At 37.1% G+C, this 27,660-nt stretch overlaps 1 protein-coding gene across 2 annotated transcripts in view; it reads left to right on the forward strand.

The window, feature by feature from the left end:
- The first annotated feature begins 2,931 nt into the window (after positions 1–2,931).
- Positions 2,932–27,660, forward strand: part of LOC134544687 (sodium/potassium-transporting ATPase subunit beta-2-like) — a 59,684-nt gene continuing 34,955 nt past the window's right edge. Inside the window, exon 1 of one of the 2 annotated variants that reach the window (XM_063388504.1) lies at positions 2,932–3,273. In XM_063388504.1, the coding sequence (XP_063244574.1) occupies positions 3,147–3,273 (127 nt within the window). In that variant the 5' untranslated portion in view covers positions 2,932–3,146. Of the gene's footprint in view, positions 3,274–11,535; positions 11,804–27,660 lie in introns of those variants that run through there. The other variant, XM_063388505.1, reaches the window with a different exon arrangement.

Below are 27,660 nucleotides of genomic sequence, written 5' to 3' on the forward strand. Positions count from 1 at the left end.
TCATTGTGCTGCACACTCCTTAAACTTAGCTGTATCGAATTCCTGTGGTATTGCAGCAATTAGAAATTGTTTGGGTACAATTGGTAAGTTGCACGACTTTTTTCACACCCCTAAAAGACAGGCTGTACTGGATGAATGTTTGAAAAAAGCAGAAGTTGGTTCTAGCCATGAAAGACTGAAACAGATGTGTGCCACTAGGTGGGTTGAAAGGTACAACACTGTTGTAATTATTCTCGAGTTAAATGATGGCATTGTTTTGGTTCTAGGAATAATTTCTGAATGGTCAGATATAGATTCTGCTAATGCTGCACACCAGTTAAATTGTACAGTAAAAAATGTTGATTTTTTTTGTTGCTCTGCATGTTATAAATCTATAAATCAGGTATTTTCCTACAGCAGCATTTTATGTAAGCTACTACAACAAAGAAATGTTGATTTGAAAAAGGCACGTGATCTTGCAGAGGATACATTACAGGAGATAAGAAATATCAGAGAAAATGCAGACACTGAGTTCACCAAGTTATTTACTAATGTTGCAACAAAGGCTGAAAACTTTGATTTTAAAATGAACAAACCGAGGACAGTTGGCAAGCAAACGTTGAGATGTAATGTGGAAACTGCTACTTCAGAGGACTATTACCGAGTCGCAATATACATTCCGTTTTTAGATGCATTCATGAATAATTTGGAGGAATGATTTACAAAACACAGGTTAATATTGACAGGATTCCAAACATTGTTGCCAACAGATCCCACTAAATTTTCTGATGAAACATTGAATGACTTTCAGTCTTTGGCGATGTTCTACAAAAATGACTTGCATGGTACAACTGACGAATTAAAAATAGAGCTGACGTTTTGGTACAGAGCTATTGCTAGGCTGAATAATGACGACAGTCCAAAGGAAGCATTAAGTGCTCTGAAGCATTGTGATGAAAACATGCTACCGAACATTAGAATTTTGTTGCATATATTAGCAGTACCATCTGTGTCCATTGCTGAAAATGAAAGGACTTTTTCCACTCTGCGTAGACTGAAAAGTTATTTAAGAAGTTGTTCTTCTGAAACAAGGTGAAATGGTTTATCTCTCCTGCATATATACAGGAACTTGACACCATCAGTTGACACAATTTTGGACATAATTGCGGAAAAACCAAGAAGAATGGATATTTGTTTAAAATAATCATATTGCCTTGTCGTGAATAATAGTTTTTTAGTAGTGTTTTTAATAGTGTACCACGAAAATTTCATTTAGCATGTCTGCAATATGTATCAACTGTATTTGACAGAACTGATGCAGCATTGTTAAATATGAGGCTTTTGTTTCCTGGAAGGACAGACGGAACATTAGAACAAGTCGATTTTCACAATTACTTCAAATGCAGTGACACATTTCTTTTACTGATGCTGTGTATTAATTATTTACTTTGCTATGTATTATACTAGATTAGATTTAGACAAAAAAAGTATTCCTGAAAATTAGAGACTTCCAAAATTACTATAACCAGTAAAATATTTATAATATATTACATACCTTTAAAGTGTGTAATGTGCGAACTTTAACACATAGTGTAAAAAATTGTAGTTACCATACTTCATTTCTTTGGCTTCGGGCCTTCAGTAGTAAAGATTGGTGATCACTGATCAGTGTTATTGTAGTATTGCATTTGTAGTCTGCTACCGCGAATTACTTAAAAATTTTTACTAATTAATTTGTGTTACATAAAAACTAAGAATTGTTTGTGCGCTACGTTTATCCCAATTTTTGCATAATTTTGGACAGTATTTCTGCAGTTTTAACTAGACATTAACTTATATGTATGAATTTTATACTCTTTGTTTTTACTCGTAGAGTGAACTTAATTTGTGTGTGTGAATGCAGTAAAAAGCAAACCTCATTGTCTGTGATTTAAGTTACACAGAATGTGGACTTTAATGCATGCTATGATTCTCATGGTATTAAAATAATACTGATTTTGAGCGGACGACCCTGGGTTTGATAAAGGTATCTTTGTTTGATTCTTGTCTAGAACAAAATTTAGTACCGTACTAAAAATTATTCTTTTTCTACCAGCAGTATATTCAATAATTAGATACAAAAACTTCTTAAATATAACCAATTTTCACCTAGAAATCCAAATTTTCCCGGGAGAGGACCCCCGGACCACCTCTTTATTTTTTAAACCGATGTTCCTTCATAAAAAAACAAACTTGAACCCCCCCCCCCCCCCCCCCCAAAAAAAAAAATTTCCTGGGTGCGCCTCTGCAACTAACACGCAAAGAGAATATAACGCTACGCTAGAATTATGCGATCTTTGTAAACGATATTGGCGATGTGCGATCTGTCTGAACAACTGACAGACAACTGTCAAACAACTCACAGTTATTTTTAACGTGCTTAGCAAAGAGTATATAACGTTGGGGCTAAAGTTACATTAAAAAAGTTTATAATAAAGGCAGTCGTTAAGTTTTCTTAAATTTTATGTTTCTGCGCAATTGTCTTAATTTATTTTTAATGTAAGAACCTTCTACGAAGTATTAGAAAACATAAAAAAAAAAAAGACGAATGAAATCGGTAAAGCCCTTATCAAGTTATAGCTTGACCAGGAAAAGTTTCATTTTTATATATATAGATGTAACAAAACTGGAAGAAATTATTGCTGAATTTAATAACGTAAAACCATTGATATTTTTTATAAAAATAAATTATTATTAATTTGGAAGTAGGGTTGTAACAACTATTCAAATGGCTTATACTTATTTTCACTTCATTAAAATTACGTTTTTAAAAAGTAGGAAAGACACTGACAACAAAACTGTTGCCAACACAGACTGCACGCGCACTCTTACAGGGACTTTTGTACTACTCGACAGCGAGGTTCGACTCTCCGTGATATCGACCACGGTCGTCGGTGAGAGTGCTGCTGCTAGTTCCGACAGCGGGCGCTAGATGTCACAGCGAGCGCTGCGGCGCGTATTGACGCGAAAATCGAATGTCGCAAGGCGCGCATGTGCGCGTCCCTGACCGCGCAGGCGTTGGGGAGGCTAGGGTCGGCCCTTCCTTCTCCCAGTAGCTCGCTACCCCGGCGGCTACTCCTAGCGTTCCGAGGCCGTTTCGAAACAAAGCGAAGAAGGGACCGCCGACCATGTCGGAGAAGAAAGTCGAGCAGTACTACACGCGGCCCCCGACGCTGGGCGCATGGGAGGGCTTCCGCATCTTCCTGTGGAACTCGGAGACGCACCAGTTCCTGGGGCGGACCGGGAGCAGCTGGGGTGAGCATCTGCCTGCCCTCGCTACTTCAACCGCACCGAGCACGAGTCCACTGTCGCATGAATCCCAAGCACGTTGCCATTCCTACTGAAATGCATGCAGGTACATGTTGACGTCTATGCGGGGGTGGTTTGCCGCATATACGACACCCCTCCTCCCCCCTTCCTGCACCACTGCACTCCCCCCCCCCCCCCCCTTTATTTCCCTCCCGACCAAAGCTGCTGACGATAGCGCTGGTCGATCGATAAACGCACGGCACCAAAGCAAAGTCAATACATCTGCAGGAACACTCCTGTGGATAAAACCAAACGTCACGTACCTACAACCTACAACCAGTGCAAAATAATTTACACAGAGATACCAACATAAATAGATCACATTTAGTTTTTTGTAACACGTACTGTCATGAAACCAAAGCGACAGATAATACAGTTCCTCGTAACAGCAACTTACCTTTTAGAAATCTCTTTCTTAAATATTTAAGTTAATCAATATGCTCATTAAATAAAATAAGTAGATTTGTTTTGTAACAAATAATTTACTGATAACAATACATAGTATTGGTGTAATGTGTCAAAACCTTAAAATATAAACGTATTGTAATTTACCTTAATGAACAGAAATTTTAGTTTAAACTTTCAAGCAAATGATATGAGCAAAGATGAACCAAACTATAACTTTTATTGTGCAGGATTTGATAAAAATGTAAGAGAATTGTTAAAAAACGCCGCACTTACAGCAACTACAGGGGCGTAGATGTACTTATATAGGGGGATAGACACTCAACCGAATAACGGGGGACCGTGATTGGCAGGGTTTGGGCCCTCTGAGAGCCAGACTTCGCAATTGATTGCTAGGGCGTAATTTTCTTTATATCGGCCAGCTTCACCGGACAGATATAGGCAGGAACTGAAAAAATTCGCGGTTTCAATGACCTCTAGGGTAGACTTCAGGATCCTCTAACATACTCGGGCAAATGTCATATGATGAGACCTGTCAACTGGGACGCTTCCGATTGTATACTTCTTTCGGCTGAAGTTTTTTTTCATTGGCTCATAACCCTTCAGATAAACAGTGAGCCAATCACAGAAGCAATATATGAAGTTACGAATGTTTGTATTATAGCCTATGGCGAAATGAGTCTGCGAATTTTTCCGGTCTCTACCCATAGGTGATGATTGGCCAGGTATTTATATGACAGTCTATCCTTCAAACGCGCGACGAAAAAAAAAAATATAAATACAAAATTAACATAGAATTTTTCAATTTTTATTGAATTTTTTTTATAAATAAAACATTTTAATTTGCAAGTGGTTAAGGCTGGACCCCAAAGTAGCAGTTGCGTGATCGGTGTCGCCATGATGCACGAAAAATAACTATCATATGTATTTGATTCACTTCACGTATCCACATAGGAAGAAAACCGTACAATGTTTTTTAATAGAAATATTCACTGCAGTTGCAAATACGAATAAAAATCTACGTGAACTATACCCGAATCGTACGCATTAATTAATGTCATTTGTTACACGTTTTATTTCAAGCTCTAGGCTCTCATGGTTAGTAAACGCGTAATTTCTTTAACTAGTAAATCCATGGGAAATAACTTTCCACACAGGTCCAAAACGCGTGTTCAGTGCACTTATTTTATAGGATAGGGTGGAAAAAGCGATACGCCCACGGCTTATAAAAGTATTGAGTGTATTTTTTTGGTCATTTGAAGTAGGTACACACATACAAAGCATCACTCTATTTCTCTATAATTCTCCATCTCTTTATCTATCGCTTTATGTATATCTCTGTAGCTCTATCTACATATTTATCTACCTCTATATCTTCATCTCTCTATATGTATATATATATCTCCCTCTCTCTCTCTCTCTCTCCTCTATATACCTATATCTATATTTCTCTCTGTATGAAAATATTAGTAATATTAAAAAAAAAACTTTATGCCTATCTGTATTTTATTTATTTTTTTACCTGTAACAGGTGTGACATAAGTATATAAAAACATGCGCGTATTCGAATGGAACGTTACAAAATTTCAAAGCAGTCGGTGAAGAACTTTCGGAGATTTAAGATTTTTTAAAGAACGAACATATATTTTTTATTTATATAAATAATAATAAATAACGAACAGTTCCTACGGAATTTAGTTCAATAAGCGTCGATTAACAGTATATAAAAAATCACTGCATGTAAAACATAATATGTCTCGGGGAGGAATTACTACAGTACAAAAAAAACCCTTTCGGCACAGCCTACAGGCGTAGGTAGATTTCGAAGTACCTACATATTTATGCTGGAAATATTTTGGAAACTTCTATAAACTTCAGGAAAATTTTAAGAACTCAATGTACATAACATATTTATGTAGGCTATATATATTAAAACGTTATCATTATTTTTACTTTCAAACCTTGTTTGCAGTACCTAAGGGTTGGTTAGATAAAACATTATTTGAACAGTATTTTTAGACAATATTTAAAAGGTTAAACAAAAATGTGAGTGGATTCGATAGTGCACATGGTCGGGAGGTTTTATTTATTTTCTTATTCCAACCGCTTGCAATAATTGTTTGTATTATCAAAAATTGTTTTAGACAAAAGTTATTGATAAAAATTATAAACTTTGAAAACAATTCGAACGGATTTGATAGTGTGCTTATTAAGGGATTTATGCATTTTTTTATTCAACCCCTGTTTATTACACCCCTTGCAGTCATGATATGTCGTTAAAAAAATTATTTCCATTTTTTTAGATAATAATTTAAGGATTTTCAATAAATTAGAACGAATTTGATAGTGTACATGGTAAGGAAACGATGAATTTTTTTTAAATTCTACCCTTTTTTCTTTAAACCTTCTATAGCAATGGCTCGTCTTAACAAAAATTGTTTCAGACAAAATTTTAAGATACAAATTATAAGATTTACAAACAATTTGAACGGATTCGATTGTGTCCTTACTAAGGGAATTATAATTTTTTTTTACTTCCAACCTTTTTTTCCCCCACTCTTTGCAGTTATGGTTGGTCGTATGAAAAATTATTTCCAAGAAAGTTTTAGATACTATTTGTAAGGTTTACAAACAATTCTTACGGATTAACTAGTGTCCCTATTAAGTGACTTATGACATTTTTTGTCATTCAACCCTTGTTATTTTCCACCTCTTACAGTAAAGGTTAGTCATATAAAAAATAATTTCGGACGAAATTTGTAGGTAGTATTTTTACGTTTTACAATAAAAAGGAATGGATTTAATTGTGTAAAAGGTACGGATTTTATGATTTTTTTTTTTATTTCCACCTACTTTTTTAAAACTCCTCGCAGCAATGGTTTTTCTGATCAAAAAATTGTTTCAGATAAACGTTTTAGATAAAAGTTATGAGATTTACAATTTGAACGAATTTGATAGTGTACCTATGGAAATTATTATTTTTTTTTAAATTCTATCCCTCATTTTTTTAACCCCTTGCAGCAATGTTTCGTTTAATCGAAAATGTTTTCAGAAAAAGGTTTTAAAATAAAAATTATAAGATTTACAAAATATTCAAACGAATTCAATGTTGTGCCTGCGAAGGGAGTTATGATTTTTTTTGTCCACCAACCCTTGTTTATTTTACCCCTTGCAGTAATGGTTGGTCGAATAAAAAATTATCTCAGACGAAAGTTGTAGATAATAATTTAAGGATTTACAATAAAAACTAAAAGGAATTAACTGTGTACATGGTATGTAAATTATGACTTCTTTTAAAATTGCACCCCTTTATTTTTTCAACCCCCTCCAACAATGGTTCATCTAATCAAAAATTGTTTCAGACAAAAGTTTTGGATAAAAATTACTAGATTAATACACAAGTCGTACGAATTCGATGTTGTGTCTAAGAAGAGAGTTATAATTTTTTTTTGCCCACCAACTCTTGTTTTTTTCAACCCCTTGCAGTTATAGTTGGTCGTATCAAAATCTTGTTCAGACATAAAATTTCAGTATTACTCCTACGAGCTGTAATACGTTCAAAGGATGTGATGTTTTCCATATTATGGTAGTTAAAGCGATTTTTATGTTTTTTTTTTAAAAAAACCTTCCCTGTTTCTACCCCTTTGGTTGGTTGTTGCCCATTAACGAACTCGACCGAGATTTTCCACTACAAGATTTTATGTATCAGTTTGGAAGTGATTTGTGAAAAACTGCGACAATTATCGTGCCCACAAAATTGTGATATATATATGTATATATGTATGTATATATATATATAAACTTTTGAGATGACGATGGTTTTTGGACATGAAACGAACAACTATATAAAATTTTCCGAAAGTCGCACCATGGTAACGGCTACAATAGGTAGTATTCCTTTGAATTATGCCATAAAAGCTAAGGCTTCTAGGGTTATAGGCTTCTCGGTTAAAGTCATGTCCTTGGTAATGATGTGCTCGACGTTTCGGCACGCCAGGTTGCTGACATCTTCAAGGGTGGATATTTTCACAAATGTGGTCTCCACCTAGAAGTCATTGAGCCTGGCCACAAAAACCTACGATATAAAGACCCAAGCCAAGATTAGCTATCTATTTAACTAAAAATGTAAATAGTCGTTCGTTCAAAACCTTACATCTCCGTAAGTTCTTCACCGATAGCTTTGAAATTTTGACACAACGTTGCATTCGAATACGCGCATGTTTTAGTGGATCTATGTCACATCTGTGACATAGGTAAAAAGATAGATAAAAGTATAGCTATGTAAAACATATATATGAATGAATGTTTGCGTGTGCGTATTTGTTTTGTAAAGATAGAGATATAGATAGGAAGCTATAGACACAGAGAGATGGAGATAAAAAGAGAGGTATAGAGAGATAGCGAGAGCTAGATACGTATATTAAGAGATGTAGAGGTATAGAGAGAGGGATATATATATGTGTAGAGAGATGCAGAGATATAGATAGGGTGATATATTGAGATATATATAGAAACATAGTTACACAGAGAGATATAGAGAGATAGAGTTATATGGAGAGATATGTATAGATATAGAGAGATAGAGAGATATATAATAGAGAAATATAGTGAGATTTATAGAGTGACATATATATATATATATATATATATATATATATATATATAGAAAAATACCTACCTACTTCAAACAAATTGCAAAACATTGAAAGAGGCACAGCTGCATGCTGGGCATTAGATAGTTGTAAAAAACTTAATTCCAAAGAAAAATTCCATGTATTTATTCGTCTGGCAATAGGTAATCTTATTCTGTTGCCTATGTTCCTCACATATTTAAATATTTAATTTGACAGTCTTGGTTCAATACAATAGCGTATGTTCAATATTTCTCACAAAATTACGTACGCGCTTTGCAACAAAATCTCAAATAACACATTGTCGGTCTCAATTCGGCTTACTTCCATGAAGTTGCTGGTGTGTTAGTGAGTAAATGATCTTTAGTTGTAACAAATAAACAAAAAAAATAAAATCGCAAAAGTTTGCACTTTTATTTGTGTGCAGTAAATATTTTGGCCAAAAGGACGTAAGGTACGGAAGTACTTTAATGATTATTTATCTTAGTTTTACTCGTGAAAGTAAATGTATCCACAGAGTGACATTCTCTATAATTGTATTGAAAACTGCAGATTTTTAAGGTTGCGGTGTCAGTGTCATACATATCAGCAACAGTTTCAATACGTGTAAAACAGTGACGCAGCCTTGTTGGTTTGCAATCCACATTAATTAAAAAAAAACTGCGGATTTGCAGTAAAAAAACGCGTTTAACTCGTGTTTCTGACTTCAGCGCGCCATACGTTGATTCATAATTTCCATTCCTCTCGACATATAGGCCTTCATAGGTTCGGACAACCCTAAATTACACAATAATTTTTTGGGCGAGTAAACTCATAGCACATTTGAGAAAGGCTTGCAAGTGCTATATTTACTTGTGAAACAACTTTAGTTACTTGGCGGGACAGCAAAAAGGTGGCTTTTTTAAAATACTTCTACTTTGCTTGGAAATAGTAATCGATGCCCTGTTTAAATTGTCTTATTTTGAGCTATAACTAGAGACTGGGGAAAAATTCGAGGGTTCAGTGACATCCCAGATAGACTCCATGATCCTCTGTACACCTGGGCACACGTCGCCTGTTCATTGGCTGTTGACTTGTGAGGCGTCTCCGCTGGGTGTTACTTCCTTGATTAATCGTCTCCAACGGCCCAAGAGTCCCTCAGATTATTAGTGAACCAATACCAGAAGTATCACAAAATTTTTTTTTATAAATTTTAGTACATCACAAATTGAATCTGCGAATTTTTCCGGTCTCTAGCTATTTTTATTACTTATAGTGACGATCTCTCAAGCGAGAGAATGACGGAAAACGATATTACTATAATTTTTTTACTAAAATCACTAACACTCCGCCTTAATTGAATGAATTACCTTAAATAACTTAATTACCCATGAATTTAACTGATAGCTAACCAAGACTTAGACAAAATATCGTACGACTTCGTTTTTGAAAGATTGTTTCTTTGACACAAAAGCCATTTTTGTACAGCGTGTGTGGAACCTATAGGACCGGGCTGCTTCTTATTTATGGTCATATCGCGATACGTATTCGTCACTATTTGATGATGTTTTGATGCAAATTTTGGTAAGTTTTAAAGAAGTGCTGAACAAATATTTACCATTATACTATGTGACGCAAAGTCATTCCCCGTACGGTATTTATTTCTTTATTATTTACCATAGTATTTAAATATAAAATTGTGTAGAAATAGAAAGTGATAGGTTATTTGAATGGTTATTGCAATGAGCTAGGTAACTGACTGAAAAGTTGAGGAAGCATGCACCATGTCTTGTTTTGTGTCACCAAAACCTCAGCAGGCTATTCGGCAAATATACACATAAAAAAATCAAAAAAAGGAGGAAAAATGCTAAGTTTGGCTGTTGCCTGTTGTACAAACACATACAAAAACAGTACCTACAGAAGGAATTAAGTCAGTAATTAAAAAAGACACGAAACAGACGAACAACAAAGGAACTGTAAAACTTGCAGAGCAGTCATATATGCATCTCAACATATTCCGTGTGAGAGGGAGAGGAGGTAAAAAATAAATAAATATTAATTTCCGTTAACAAAGATAGCCTAACCCCTCGGTGACCAGGACCACAATAGTGATATCAATAAGGAATATCCTACTGCCTACGTTTAAACTTTCAATTAATAACTTAAATATATATTTTTATTTTTTATAATAAAATAAACAGAAAAAAATATATATTATCTTGTCCTACCATTACTGTGTATGAGATGATACTGCGAGGACGAGTTATGTTCATAACGATATAGATAAATATGGAACTGAGTGCCTCAGTACGCTTTGCGACGAAGCGGGATTCGAACCTATCAACGACGGGGGCCAAAGATAGTATGTATTTGGTATATTTTTTCACACACGTGAGATAGAAATATATTATTAGATGCATGAATGTTTTGCGAAATAATCTGAGTGATCGCTAGATTGCAATAAGGCATAACTGCGCTAGCGCGATTATTTCATTGCAATTGGCGGCCAACTGCAAGAGAAGACAGTGTCTTACTTGGCCAGGCCATTCAGGACGCGTTTGCTTCCGCACTGGGTGCTTATACCAAATGAAGTGTTTTTTCTTCTTCAAATAACTTAAGCCTCCACCACTTTGGAATCTAGTGTCTCACCTCACCAGGCATCAGGGGTGCCTACAGAACTAAATACATACTTACACTGAAATGTTTGTTTGCCTGAACAAAAAAAAAGTATTATATATATATTTATTTATTCAGACAAATATTTTGTAGCAGGAAAGATTTTGTTGACCAAAAAAAAAACTGATCTGCTCAACTCAACTATATGTTTTGTCATGTGTAACAAATCAGTTTTGTTACTCACCAAATTTTGTTAGTCCAACAAAATATTTTGTTACAGCAAGTAAATATTTGTTTTGCACATATTAACAAATATTGGTTTGATTCAAACAAACCTTTTTTCCCCGTGTAGCACCGGGGATGTGTGCGAGAGGGGCACCAGAAACGCTTCCAGAACTGCAGGCAGCCTGACAGGACGGAAATGTACCTGCACCTGAAGTAAACCCAGCCAACCACGGAACACACCGCTGGTCTGGAAGTCATCACGCGGAAAGCACACGGCCCTACGTATTGGGACGGGACGCCAGGGGAGTTACGCAGCGACCAGAGGGCGCGGCGGATGTCTGCCGGGGGGTGATTAGCACTGATCAGCGCGGCGATTAGCGCGCGCGGGAGGAGCACGGCCGCGCCCCAGGTGCCTCACTGCGACCCCCGGGCTCCGCGAGCCAACACCATGTCCAGCGCCAAGAAGGCGGCGGCCAAGAAGATGGAGGCGGAGGCCGGCGAGGTCCCCGAGGGGCAGATGAACCTGCGGCCGCCGGAGTACGGCTTCTGGAAGTCCCTGCGCATCTGCTGCTACAACCCCGACGGCAACAAGATACTGACGCGGCCGTGCAAGAGCTGGGGTGAGTGGGGGCCGGGCCTGCGACTTCGCGGCCACAGAATAGTTCACATGGATAAGTTGAACAGTTCTATAAATGGCTCATGCAATGGGGAATTTTTGATTTATTACAATTTTTTTTGGACATACGCCATTGCAGTTTTGCATTATTTGTCATGGAAAAAAAAATCAATAATGCAAAATAAGAAATAAAAATGAAAACATAAGACCACAGAAAACAAGCCTGAATCAGCTGATGTCAAACAAATGGACCCAATGATGAAACTAAAACAGGTATTATGGACAACACAATAATACCTTTTTTAGTTTCATCATTGATTCCATCTATTCGACATCATTTGATTTAGGCTTGTTTTATGTGAGTTTATGTTTACATTTTTATTTCTTATTAGCCGTGTGCCAAATAAGAAATTATTTGATCCTCATATTTAATGAATTACAAAAAACACTGTTAACTACTGATTTTTATTTATAAACAGAACCTTAACATCAATTTCCACATTTCTTACTTAAAAAATGACAAAATTATATACAAACTTTAATCCCCTATTTAACCTCCTTAGGGGATAAATTTTCAAAAATTCTTTCTTAGTGCTAACGTACGTTATACCTAGAAGGAAGTCCTAGGCAAAATTTCATGTTTCTAGACCCACCGGTTAAGGTTGTGAGTTATCTGTGAGTCACTCACGTTATAGTCTTAATAAGTAGATTTTTCATTCTTGAACGTTTTCCATGGCAAACAGTGCAAAACTGCAATGGCGGATGTCCGAAATCTGTATTAAATTTAAAGTTGAACAGTTATTGGTAGGGGCAGGTATATTTCGCGAAACAATATGAACGCCTAACAGACTGCAATATGGTAAGACTTCCTTGTAACGGGCGGCTGCAAGAGAATCCATTGCCTTATTGGACTGTGTCATTCAGGACGCGTTTGCTTCCGCCCTGGATGGCTGTGGTTGTGTGCCCACAATAAACACGTACCTGAAAGAAACTCGACCAATCACAAAACACAGACGATGCTGCACTGTTTCAACTCTCAGCTAGTCTCGAAATATTTTTGCTACAAATACATGCCCCTGGTTGTTGGTTACCAGCTAACCACTCATAGCTTAAGGCGCGCGATTCTCATCTAACACTGAAAGAAAAGTGTGTTATCAATTCACCAACATCCTTAAGTAAAGAAAATCACACAATAAAATGTCCAGTGTGTACAAGAATTCACTCGTGATGAAACCACTCAGGGTTTTGCATTTTGGAATTATTGATGCGTTAGTATGTTTATTACTAGGGACAGGAAAAAATAGTGAGTTCAGTGACCTCCAGGATAGACTCTACGATCCTCTTTGCACTTGAGCAAACGTCACCTGTTCATTGGCTTGTGGGGTTTTTCAACTGAGTAATTTGTAATTCGAGATTCTTCCTTGATTGAGGGTCTCTTCTGATTGGCCCATAGTCCTCCAGATTAATTGTGAACAAATAGCAGAGACAGTACAAAGGTATAATTATTTTAACTTGAGAATACCATGAAACGAATCTGCGAATTTTTCCGGTCTCTATTTATTACTAATATAGATTATTCTTGCCGAATTTAATCGAATATTGAAAATAATTTCTTAAATTTGGGACACGGACTTCTCCTTCCTGTAGAATCTACGTACCAAATTTCACGGCTCTAGGCCTTCCCGTGTCCGCGCTGAGCGAACACCAGACATTTCAGACAAGCGCGTACACTAAAGTTAATATTACAGCAAAGCTTTCCTGCGCACTTAATTTTTTTGTCGTAACGCAGAGGCTGCTCCACTCTCCGTCCCCAGAGAAGGGGACTCCATATGTGCGCAGACACATCGCATATTAAACATCCCGAGTGATCGCCTTCAAGTCGACCATCTGGCGCTCGCCTATAGTCGAGAACAATAACATATGTGGCCTTCAATGGCGTATGCAGAATCTTGTGAAAGGTATGGTTTGTATTAGAAACTAAGGAGTTTTTCATATAATTTACAACTGCCCCTCCTCCATTCCCCCCCCCCCCCCCACTTTTCCCAGAACATTCCGTTTTAGCAAACGCATACACTATAAAGCAATACCGGACAGTTCTATGCTACCATTACAAACTGCCGTGCGACAAATAACCTTCACTGTAATTTTTTTTTGTACTTTTACAAAGGATAGCCTAGGAACTGAGTTGCCGATATCTTTTGTAAAATTGCAAGGCTGAGTTTAGTACTGTATGCAATTTTACAAATCTCTGCCTTGCAGTTTTCCAAGTGATATCGTTGGCAACTGGGTTTTCAGGGATTTTCCAACAATATTTTATTAAGTAATGACTAAATAATGTATTTATGTGGCGGTAGTCAATTTACGAGTTTCTGCATACGCCACTGAATGTCACAGCTAGTCAGCTTGTTCTCGACAAGAGGACAACGCCAATGAGTCACCTTCCAGAAAGTCTCTCCTCCCCCCCCCCCCCCCCCCATCATCAACATTTTGATCACAACCAAAACCAAATACACTAGAAACCAATACCGAAGGGCTTTATGATTTCTGTGTGAGAAATCTGCTGTTGTCATACCAGTTCAATAGATGACAGAATATATGTGCAGTATTAACACTGTGTTTGTGTTATGTTACAAAACTAACGCGACCAATTGTAAAACTTTTGAAAATACGGAGGGTCAGTTTGTAACTTTGGTCATGTTTTCAAGTATCAACATTTAACATCGCTATAATTTTTGTATGATTAGTTTTTAACTTATTTTGTTTTGTGATAGAACGCAAATACAAGAAACTGAGCATTATATCGGTAGGCCTAATATTACAGATAAAAACTTATAATATATTTACAAATTGAAATATGGGCAGAATGTGCTATCTTTTTTTTTGTAGTCGAGCAGTGAGTTACTGTTAGAGTAACCTTCCAAAAATTTGCCCTTGGACTCAATGTTAGCCTCCACTGGTCAAATTTTACTGGAATAATTCCAGGAAACCTTGGGATACCATAAATCAGTGGCTGTCCTAGACTTTGTGGAGCCCTGTGCCTGATATTTGGCAGATATGTCAAACTTGGGTAGCCTGAGGGCTAAAGAATCACTTCCCGAGAAAAATAAATTCGAAAAATTAACTCTTCAACATTTTAAGATAACCTGGAATTTAACTTCAAAGATTGTTTTTTTAATTTATCTTGATAAATGTCGATATTCTTATCAAAAATCGAATAAATTACGTTCACGCCATATACCTAATGAACTAGCCCATGCACATTTGCTTCGATACGGAAGGATACAGACATAACACACTCGCACTATTCATTATACAGGCGGCCAGACAATACAGAGATAAACTATTCCTTGTTTTAGATGAACCCATAATATCAGAGAGTGAGCATTAAAGTGCCAATACTGAAATTTTAACCGTCTCACACGACTGAATCGAAGAAAGGACTAAAATATTTAAGTGAAATATGTATTCTGCAAATAAATTCTCACAATTTTAACAAATATGACGACACAAATCTGCAAAGAACTCTACAATGATTCACATGGAATAGTAAGGGTTTGCACAGATGAAAGGTGACCAAAATATCCTTTATTAGGCTGCTCTACGACCTACTTAAAACCTGTTTTCATATTATTAAGATATTTTTGTATTTATATATAGAGTAATCAATCAGTGAATGAGTGGGTTCATTCTTTTGTGATTAGGCTATATAATTGTATTTAAGACAATTTTCTCATTAGGAATGCGTCCTTAATGTTAAAATGATCCGAAGCCATATTTATATAATATATATCATTTATCTGTTTACCCAAAACATCAGACCAACCTGGTTTAAACAATTGCAGAGCAGAGTTGAAAACAAACCTTAGTTCGACACTATATACTAAGATAAACCTACCACCAAATATTAACTTTTTAAAGTCCTTTTGAATCCGCAAATATGGAAAAAAGTGCTCTAGTATATTTTCTGTGAAGAAAATAAAAATATCGATATCAAATCGAATGTACTTTAACTGTGTTTGACAAATCAGTTTTCCATTCAAAATAATTTAGACAAAGTATGATTAGTATTTTTTTACCAATATAATTTCAAACGAATGCAAGATGTTTCTATTTTCTGTTGAATTTTTAAGACTTTTGATTGTAAGATTTGCTGATGCGCGTTAATGAAAAAACTGGCGAGAGTGTTCTTTAGAAAATCGGAGTCAAGTTATAAATACGGAACCGACTTCAGTTTACTCACGCCGTCGATATCTAGATAATGACACGAAGATCGTCATTTAAAGATGTTAAAAAGCAGAGATTTTTGAAAACAATATGACCAAAAATAGCTAAAAGATCAAACAAATAAAATCATTTCAAATTATGAAAAAATCGTACAAACGGACCCCCTTGGAGAATATATATGCACAAAATTTCACTTCTCTAGGTCTTTCCATTAGACATAAGAAATCTCTCTTTTATCATTATAGATGTATGAGGGACTACTGTGGTATTACAAACATGTCACATCACAGGTGCTAGGGTGACCGAGCCACGACGTGGAGGCCAGCTAGGAGCGGGGAACCACCCCTGCCATAAGGGGGACAGCCCGGGTTCGGTTCCCGGCGTGGACTGTAGGTTGTCTCGGAGTACTCCCATTCCGTCGCTGCTCCATACTCATCTAACCTCACCTCAAATATTCTTCATTCCATCCATGCAGACCCTGCCTCAGCGGGAAACCTCATGTCGATTTTAATTTTTTCTATGGGATTCCGGGATTTGAACGCGGGACCTCTGGAATGCGAGGCCAATGCCTTACCATCGCCACCTTGTTCCATACATTTAAACCAACTGTGCTGTCGTCCATAAAGTCATCGTTGTCGGCAAGAAATCTGTTCTACAAAACAAAATCTGTACTTAAAACCAAGATTCTTTTGGAAACCAGTCGCCAAGAAAAAGTTTGTAATACTACAAGAAATATATTGAAAAATTTTACAACACATTGCTAAAGTAATTTTTGCATTTATAAAATACGTTTATTGTTTACGAAAACTGGCAGGTAATTTTATATTTTAATACCTTCAATCATAGATTTACAAACTGTGGAAAAGATAATAGAAAGTTAAAAAAAAGTTTTTATTTTGTTTTATTATGCTTATGTGCTCAGTTAATACTGGAAAGCTGTTCAGGAATAGGCTTACAAATAACGTTAATTATTTGAGGTACTGGGACAACACAAAGCATAAATACCCGGGTATTACTGAGAACACTAGTCTGTGGTTGTTTTCAAGTAAATGTACAGTTTTGAAATTATATGTGAGTTTACATGAATATTTCTGTTCTATTAAAAAAAAAAAAAAAACAGTATAGCGGGGAGGGGGTAGCGAGCGGGCACTTGTGGGGTTTCAGCGACACCCTGCCCGCCTCGCCGGAAGTTCATCGATCCTCGCTTCCTGTCTCGCTGTCGCGACCACGCGGCGGGGCTCGCCGGGAGGAGGACGCACCACAACGCCGAAATACCTCAACGCCGAACGTACAATAACGCCGAAAAATGTCATTGTAGGACTGCCACAAAGGTTAGGTTAGGTAAGGTAAGGTAAGGTTCGGTTAGGTTAGGTTAGGTTAGGCTAGCCTAGGTTAGGTTAGGTTAGGCTAGCCTAGGTTAGGTTAGGTTGTGGTACATTTTTCGGCGTTACTGTATTTTGGCGTTGTGGTACACAGCAGTTTTCTAGCTGTCGGCGTTGCGGTCAATTTGGCATTCGGCGTTATGGTATCCGGCGTCATTGTACGTTCGGCGTTGTGGTATTTCGGCGTTGTGATATTTCGGCGTTGTGGTAACGACCCGCCGGGAGACGGCGTGTCGTGACGCACAGTCGGAGTCATGTCGCCGTGCTGCGTGCGCCCAGAATAGAGCTCCAGCAGGTCCGATGTCGGTCAGTAGGGAGGAACAATGCTCGAGATAGCCGAGTGGTCTCTGTTTACCAAAAGCATTCAAGAATACCTCGAGAGAGGATGAGTAGTTCTGTTCCGTGTTTCGTTTTCAAACTGTAATTTTATAAGAGTGACAACGGCTAAAACACGCGTGTTCACGATAATTTTTAGACAGGAAACGACCGGTACAGACAAACGAAAGCACTCAATGAACTTACATTACAACACTATCTTCATTTCTCCGCCATGTAATGTTATGGTTGCCGCTCGGATCTCATCGTTACCCCGTGCACGACGAGAAGACTGCGCGCCAGTTCAGAGCATTGCGCTTAGAGGCGATACTACGCTAGAAGCACCAGCGAGAGTCGCACTTACCATCCAGCCTCACCAACACAAGTAACCCTCAATACCAAGGTTGCATCGTCCTTTAAAACTATTTCCAAATGTTAACACTGCACTTGACTAGATATTGTCACTTTGTACAACCCATCGCTATTGTTTATTTTGTCATGTATGAAATAAGTACTAAGTATTTAATTGAAGTTTTATTCAAGTATAATTTTTTTAAACCATTGAAAAGCTGATCGAGTATTCTACATTTTGACTTCATTATGATTTATTATGCGTATTAAAGTGCGCAATTAATACTGGAAAGCTATTCAGGGAACGGTTTACAAATAACTGGATGTACTGGGACAACACAAATTTGAACACTTTGAATGCCTGGTTAAGATTACGAACTCAGTGTTATTGCTAACACTATTTTGTAGTGATACAGTTGTTTTCATGTAATTTTACAAATTGACAAATATCATTAATTATGAATATTTTTGTTCCGTTTACAAAAAAAATATAAGTGCAGTGACCGCAGCAAGTATGATTACAAACGCACTTGCTAGACCCTTTGCACAGTTTTATTCAAACCGCAGTAAGTACAACATTTCAAATGAATCAACACCTAATTATCACCAGCGCACTCGCTCATCAAACGTTTCAGAAATTCAACCTTTCAACCATCGCTTGTATTCACAAAGGTAAGTTGACAACGAGAATCGTTTCATGGCTCAAGGCTTGGTGGTATGACATGCTATGTTGGTTGATTAATTTTCATGACATCACTATTCATCAAAAAATTATACTGTGAATTTATTCCGATAATTCTTTGAAATTAGGTTTTGGGTAACACATTTTGTCACCTGATGTAAACTAAGCTAATTTTCGAGTTGTAAAAGGTCACGAAAGTTACTTTTGTCACTATTAGATTCTATTTAGTGAATATCTGCTAAGAAAATTTGAGACGAAACATAAATCTAAAGAGCGATATCATAGTTATTCACAGGAAAAAACCCTAACATATTGGCCTATCTTGAATTCTTATTTAAGGTGTAATTTATGTATTTATAATCAATTGCACCTGTTGATAAAATTAGTTCTATCGTTTCAATCGATTGTTCACGTCTTCAAAAAAAATGTAAATTATATTTTGAAAATAAATTACACTCGTGGCATTTTTTGTTTTTTGATTGAAGCCGCGTGCTTTATTGCCACACAATGATACTAACTGCAAGGTACAGCGACGCTATTACATGGCTTCAGTTCAAAAGCTAAGTTTTCCATGACAATGGCCGTCAAAGATTGAAACAATATTTAGTCTTCCAGTGGCTGTGTAGTTCGTTATTACTGTTATTTTTACGTTAGAGCCTAGTTAATAAATTATTTACTACCTTCTATTGGAAGCACATTGCAGCATTTATTTTCGTGAAAAAAATTATGAAACTATACGTGTGTGTTAAGGCTTGGACTCAAACCACCTAGTTAATTGTCATTGTCATTTTCTTTTAGTTACAATTAACTATAAAATGGCTTTTCCTGTAAATTTATTTTGATAGCACGATTGCATTTCATGTTTCAACTTAAAACCTTTTAACAAATATATTTATATATATATATGATAAATTAATTGACCTTTTAGCAGATATATGTTAAAAAAAATTGCGACTGAACATCAATACATAAAATGTACATAAAACCCCTTAATTAATAGTTATGAAGAACATTTTTGTGCGTGGAGTCAATGCACGACAGAAGTGAAACTTCTTGCTTATTAGGTACAGATAGAGATAAATTATTTACATCTTCAATCACACTGTTCACATAAAAATGAATGATACTTATAAAGTTAATTACACATATAAGTAACCATTTTCCGTACGAATAAATACATTGTGGATACTTTAAATAAAATAAAATAAATATGATAGCGTAAATCGTTAGTCGTTAAGAGAACTGAGGAGAAGGCAAACACAAACGGCGTTACGAATTCCGTAGCATCACTGCTGCGTCATTTCTACCCCCCCCCCCCACCTTCCTTTCTGGCCTATACAACAATCATATAGCATGCTCCGCTACGTACCTATTCCTCTCCCTTCCCCCTTTTGCGTCATCCCATTCGACCGCTAGCGCATGCGTTGGAGAGGCGTCGCCGCTGACGCACTCTCCTCTTCTGCTGGTTCCCCCACCACGTATCTAACTATTACCCTCATGCAATCGGAATTTTCGTAACGCTAGAAAATTGTAGTAGCCCCCTCAGCAAAGAAGTTTCACTTCAAATGTGTGTGATCGGGCCTTAAAACGCTGTAGCATCACTTGTGTTTCGTGGTTGGTTGAGTTTCTTCCAAGTACATGGATTATAGTAATTCTGCGTGGAACCAAATTCGTTTTGAATGGCTTAGCCAAATAAGGCACTGGCTTATCTCGTAGACGGCCGCCAATCATAAGGAAGAACCCGCCTGCGTGGGCATGCCTTATTGAAGTCTAATTACCGTTTAGATAAACAATGTAGAAATCCTCCACAGTTACTGCATCTCACCTCTGAAACAGCCGCGACTAGGATGTTAGACACCAAACACGTAATTTAGGGAATACATAATAGATGTGTGTGTGTGTGTGTGAGAGAGAGAGAGAGAGAGAGAGAGAGAGAATGACATAATAATACGAACTTTAGTTATATTTTAAAGTTTTTCTTTTGAAAATCATATTTAATATGTTTCAGGTTAGTTTTTCATTATATTTTAATATTTAATACCTTATTTTTAAATGTTATATGTTCGTACTTAACTTGAATGTTAAATTTGTTAATGATTAGTCAGTAAGTACTGTAATTTGTAATATGTTAGTTTGTGATTTTAGGTTTGATTCATAGATATAAATTTTTATAAGTTATGTTTCACGGTTTAGTGTAAGAGGAGGCGTGCAAGTCTTTACTTTGCTAAACAAAAGTCGATAAATAAATAAATAAATAAATTCCTACGAGGGAATAATCATTTCTGTGCTTACATACAAGCAGAACAAAATTGTTTACGAAATTGATAGTGATCGATGTATTTGTTCCGAACGAAAAGCTTGGGCACGGAGCGTGTCATTAGAGCGGAAAGTAGCACGGCTAGCGGTCGAAGGCGATGGACAGGCGATAATGAGGGAGTGGCGCTGCCTGCAGATGGAGCGATAATGACACGCACGTGCGAGCCACGCTGGAGCCCGCGCCGTCGCCCAACCTCATTGACCTCGTCGTGACTACAGCTCGAGCTCAACCGCTAGCCACACTGCACATGTTACAGATGCTTGTGCATTTACATGAAAAATCACTTCAAAACATTGTTCGCTGAGAAATACTGGGTTCGGATTCTCACCCGGACACCTATGCTTTGTGTTGCCCCAGTAGGCCTACCTCCAATAGTTAAAAGTTATTTTGAAACCGTTCCCTGAATAACTTTCAATAGTAACTGCGCATATTAATAAGCATGATAAAACAAAACAAATTTCGTCAAATAATTGAATATTAGATTATCTTTTCAGTAGTTAAAAAAAAATAATTTGCTTGGTTGAAACATCAAATAAAATATAAAATTACCTAAAGGAATATTATGTAAACTTACAGAATTTTTTTGTCAGTGTACTTAATAGCTTACGGGTGCAGACCACGTCCGTGCTAAAAATGGACACACCACCGTTTACATGGAAGTTGCCTCAAACCAGAAGCCAAGAAGTAGTTGTTGACTGGCCACGAGAGCCCACGATCTAGATTCAGAAACTTAGTTGATTAACGGCAAATTTTGATTCTTCCTCATCCTCCAGGAATTAGGTTTTTATTTTTATTTTCCCCCACATACCGTAGAAAGAATGTAGATTATAACAGCTCTGTTGTTAGAAAAAAATTTCAGTTCAGTTTCAGCGCATCATTGTAAATGTCTGCATTGCACTATTTAAGTGCGTGGACTCTGTGAGCAATAAGTACTATTTCATGGGTCAGGCGATTCCACCGCCTTTCCATGTCGACCATGCTGACCACGTCGAAATTCATTTTCTCGTGGGATGCGGGATAGTAACTAACCCAGATCTATAATTTGGTATAGTATCTCTGTATATACGTATCGAATGTTAATTATTTTTGATGCATATTCACGGATTTACAGATTGATAGAATTTTACGATTTAACTACCATATTGGCTTCAATTAAACTTGAGTATGACAAAAAAAAAGGAATTAACTTCAAATAGCAAAATTAACAATGCTGTTTTTGAAAACCTTTGAACGTCTATTTGATATCAGATACTAAATATTTTATTTACTTAATAATATTATCATACGAGTAGCATACAAAAAAAAATTAAAAATGGCAAGTCATTCAAATTTGTCTAAATTTTATTTATTAGAATATTTTTTAAAGTCACGTTCCTACTCATCTTAACCACACCCTTCCCACGAATACATATTCACCAAATACTCACGCATGTACAGCGTTGAGTCTGAATTCGACCGGCAAATTTCGGCTGCAGGTTCATTATGAAAAATAAGTTGAAAAATTTGTACGTGACTTATGGTCTGAAGTGCTTTCCAAGGCTGATACGTCTTTGAAATTTATTGGAGCCGAACAACATTTTTACTATAAATAATAGAGCAAGTATTTAAGATAGAAATCTGGATGGTGTTTTCCCGAAGAGTGATCTATAACCAACGCAAAATTGGTCGCTGTCGTAAAATGATTTCATTGAATTATTTTGGGTAACATCTTTAATTCCACGTATTTTGGAGCTTACTACCCTCAATTATTTGAATAAAATAATTATACGATAGCGACAAAATTATCGATGGTTGTAAAAAATCGTCAATTAAACAAAATACAGACGTCCAGTTTTCCATCTTAAATACTTTCTCTATTATTGACAGCAAAAATGTTGTTCAGCTCCAATTTCAATGACGATATACCATCCTTGGGAATCCCGCTTGACCGTAAGTCATTTAGATGTTCTCAACTTATTTTATCATGCACAGAAAAATATTTTATGAAATTGTAAAAAGGTTTGCTTTTGAAACCCGTTCCCAAAGAAATAGTTGGTAATAATACAAGCAAAGATATTGTAACGCATGGCTATGGTTATGTTTGCATATATAAAATACGCTTTTAGAGATAACAATGAGTATTCTTACGAAAATAGGCACATAAGTTATATTTTAATTGAGGTATCATTCAAGCATGTTTATTTTAAAACATTGAAAAGCTAATCGAATATTCAACAATTTGACTTTATTTGGTTTTACCGTGCTTATTAATATGCGTAGTTAACATTGGAAAGCTATTCAGGGAACGTTTTAAAAATAACTTTAACTATTGGATTGGAGACACTGGGACAACACAAAGCATAAATGCCCGGGCAAGAATCCGAACCCAGCATTACTGCAAACACTTTTTTTTGTAGTGTTAAGAGTTGTTTTCATGTAAATGTACAAATGTACAAATAACTGTTAGCTTACACGAATACATCTGTTCAAAAAAAAAAAAAAAAAAAAAAAAACCAAAAACCCTGCAGCGTGAAGAACCTGCGGTTGAAGTTTGTCTGTGTGATTCAGACTCACGCTGTATACACAAGCACAAGCTGCAGCGAGTGCGAGGGCCCGTCGCAGACCCAAGGCCTTGTTTATCTCGCCGCACGGGTCGCCGATTGCCGCGCGGCTGGCGCACCACTTGACCTCGCGCCTCGCAGCTGCGCCGCAGGATCCGAGCGGAGTGCGCTCGCCTCTGTCTGTCCGCCCGCGCTGTTCGCCGGGTGTCTCGAGGGGTCCCAGCGTCATGTGGGAGATCGGAGCAGTGCTGGTTAGCTGAGTGTAGTAAAGGGGCTGAGGCGGTGACTATGCTGGGATGGTGGCCCTAGCCGCTGGTCATTGCCGAAGCTCTAACACCCTCCCGATCAAACAACAGGGAGTGATATCTAGAGACCTGCAAAATTCGCGGATTCATTGACCTCTAGGATACACTCCACAGTCCTTTAAATACTCGCGGAAATGACACCTGTTCATTGGCTACTGACGCGTGAGACGTCTCAACTAGGTTGTCCATAATACGGCACTTTCTTGGTTTAGTGTTTCCCATTGGCTCACAGTTCCCCGGATAAAATGTGGGCCAATCACAGAAGCGGTACGAAGGTATAGTTGTTTTGATGTTAGCCTATCGCGAAATGAATCCGCGAATTTTGCATGTCTCTAGTGATATATAACAGTTCTGTTTAAATTATGCTCTGGAATGTATATAAAACGAACTGGAAGTTTCTCCCACCCTACCCTGATAGGGCGCGTATGTGGGAGGGGAACGTGAGAATGCCGGCCGTAGGTCGGAACAAACTGTCCGCCCGCACTTCCGGAGGGACGCGCCGTGGCTGCCGTCCTCCAGACTGCTGCCAACAATCCACGTTTTACTCTCGGAGATTCATACAGACGTTGTTTGCTATCCATGTCGTTTTCATGCACGTATTGTACCAGCAGTTTCCTCGAAAAAAAAAATCTGAGTCGTGAATAAATTGTTTGGACATGAGTTTTAGGAACCGCAATGTTATCTGAATGATTTGCACAAACACCACGGGTCTGTGTTCAAGGGGACAATTGACTGTTGCGGCCGAAACCACAGATATAATAATTATAAAAAAAAGCTTTTCAAGCTTTACGTGGACGGACGGATTAATATAATTTTTTTTTTTGGCCATCCGATTGGCCGCAGTTCACGTGACCGACGCGACGGACGGATGGACGGACCACAAATAAAAAAAAATAATTGAGCGAGGCTTTCAGTAATCGCCAGTGATGTGTAAACATCTAACCTCGCTAACGAGCAAATTAATATGTCCTCATGTTGCAAATAAACTTATAATACGAAACTCGGACACGGAATTTAACATAGAATTCTTTAAAATAATGCCGAGCGTCATAAATGTACGCAAATTGTTTTTTCAACTACATTTCTGGACGCGAATCACACGTAGTTTCCGCACATGCCTCTAGAATCCACTGCCGGAGCAGCTACGTCGACTATAGAACCATTAGTTTCCAGAGAGAAATTTTAAATTACATAATGAAACGGTTCCGATAAAAGCGAAAAAGACTTAAAAAAAACTTAATCCCTGCTTTAGAACTGATTTCCGACAGTGAATTTTTATTAAAATCCTGCCCATATCGTTACAATTCATTAAATAGTTGATACTACGTATAATGTTTCCTTTTGTGTTTGTGAACTTTGGTCTGCACCATCCGTCACAGATGGCAGCACCGTGGTGGTTACACATTTCTGTTCTTTGACTTCTCCCGCATTCACGAAATGGCTCCCAAAAATGCTGAATACCGAGAGCTAAAAAGTCAGACATCAAAATCCAAATACTGTCAACATTACCGTGGCCATAACTGTAAACCTGATATGCGCTAATCGCATTACTTGTAAGGTTTCCTACAAATTATATAAACAATTTTATTATGATTTTTATCCTGTCAGGGTAAACCAAAGCATTAAAAATATTTTGAAATCCCGACAGCGCCGCCCTTATCCCCCCAGGAGCCAGGGCAAACGGGAATTTCCCTCTTCCCCTTTCTTGACAGTCTCACTAGATGGTCCTGTACATGCAAACTTGACCCTGTGAGTGTACCTTCATCACAACGGCTGTTCGCATTTTGAAGTAAGGTTTGCAGGAGTGCAAGTAAACGAGTACGTACACTGCTCGCGTACTCCCAAGTAAAGAAACGTTGCCATTTCGAAAAGCGTTTTGTAGCACATTTAAATTGTTTAAACCCCAGTAAAAGTATTTTCAGTTGGTATTTTATTAGTTGGGATCAACACACGGAATGAATAAGTAAATATTTAAACATTTTTATAGGGAAAGTTCAACAAAAAACACGTACTTATATGTAGGGGCAGGCACGTTTCGTGAAAGAATATAAACGCCCATTAGACTGAAATACCAAATGTCTGCGCCGGTTGTTTCTGCATTGTAACTGGTGACCGTCTGCAAGAGAAGCTATTGCTTTAATATAATTTTTTGGACACAAACCATTGCAGTTTTGCACTGTTTGCCATGGGAAAAATTTCAATAATTAAAAATATTAAATTAAAATAAAAACACAAACCCACAGATAACAAGCCTAAATCAGCTGATGTCGAACAGATGGACCCAACAATAAAAATAAACAGGATTTGTGGACAGCACAACGACGACAGCACAGAATAAATTCCTTCCGCGGAATTCTTTTGCTGTCTATTTAAAATTTGAGTGTGTTCAAAGTGTTGAATGCGTTTCAGAAGCTGTCCTCCACTCAAAAAACTTTTGGCAGGATCTAGCGCCATATAATCTTTACTATGGCTGGGAAATCCAAAATTAGCTACGAGAAGTTTGAAAAGAAAATTGGGCAGCGCGACAGGTTCTTGAGGGTTGTTTTAGTTAGCAGTTGCGAAAGTTATAGATATCCTTCCGCTCGAAGTGTCGTTTCTTCTGACGTCGTCATTTCGCGACGTGATGAGTTTAGAACAGCTGTGCTTATTAACCCGGGCCTCGTTCAGCGAGGGATACATTAGCCGGCCTGTGCGAATATTAGGAAGCAAGTGGCCACAGACGCCGAGTAAACAAAAGCGCGGATTGGGAACGCCATACGTAACCAACATTTTCACCCAGCCACAGCGCCTGTTCAGTTACTTTCGCATTGTAATATACACTGAAAAAAAAAGTAAATTTACACCGATGTCGGTGGCAGCAGTTTGTCTACCGATGTAGGTGTAATTTTGCCCCACATGTGTGTGTGTTTTAACTTACACGGGTCCGTTTAAGACACCGTTTTGTCGTAAAAAAATTGGTTGTCTGTAAAGTAGGTTTACGGACGATAGTTTAACGTGACAACGTCATAACAAAACATTGATGAAATTATTGATCCAGAAGAAAAGGAAATATCATATTCGGTCTGAGACTGAGCCGTAATAGGTTTTTGCAACCAAACCATTTAGGCATTAAAAATATTATATTCTTTGGGAATAATTTTTTTTTTAATTTTTCTATCTTTTGTATGATACAATCTACCTCTGCATACTTTTATGAATAAAATTGAATCATTTTTATTGAATTACCACTATTTTGTATGGATACAAAGGAGTGAAATGAAATGTACAATTTAATTAATAAATTTACTTTTATATGCATTCATTAATTCAAATATATTTATTACTTTTGAAATGTTGCGTGCGCCGTATTTATTTTTACAAGTACAAAAAAAACTTTGCTGTTGCCGGGAATCGAACCGACGACTTTTAAATTGGATGTTGGCGTTGCAAACTGCCCGGCCACGCGGCCATACTTGTAAATAATATATATATATTTATAAAAATTTTGTTCACGGTAGGGGAATAATATTATTTCGTTTTTATAACACGATTTTATAACAAATACGCATCCCAAATACACCAAAATTGTGCAAAAGATCCCGGGTGTAATTTGAATTATTATGTGTAACTGTACAACACCATTGTTGGTTCAAAACGTATTTGAATATTCAACATTACTTTTAAATAACCGTACCGATTTTCCTGAAAATCGGTGGATGATCGTTAAATTACATAATATTAATAATTCAAACGACGAAAATATGAT

The sequence above is a fragment of the Bacillus rossius genome, chromosome 1, assembly GCF_032445375.1.
Source record: "Bacillus rossius redtenbacheri isolate Brsri chromosome 1, Brsri_v3, whole genome shotgun sequence".
In the NCBI taxonomy this organism is placed as follows: domain Eukaryota; kingdom Metazoa; phylum Arthropoda; class Insecta; order Phasmatodea; family Bacillidae; genus Bacillus; species Bacillus rossius.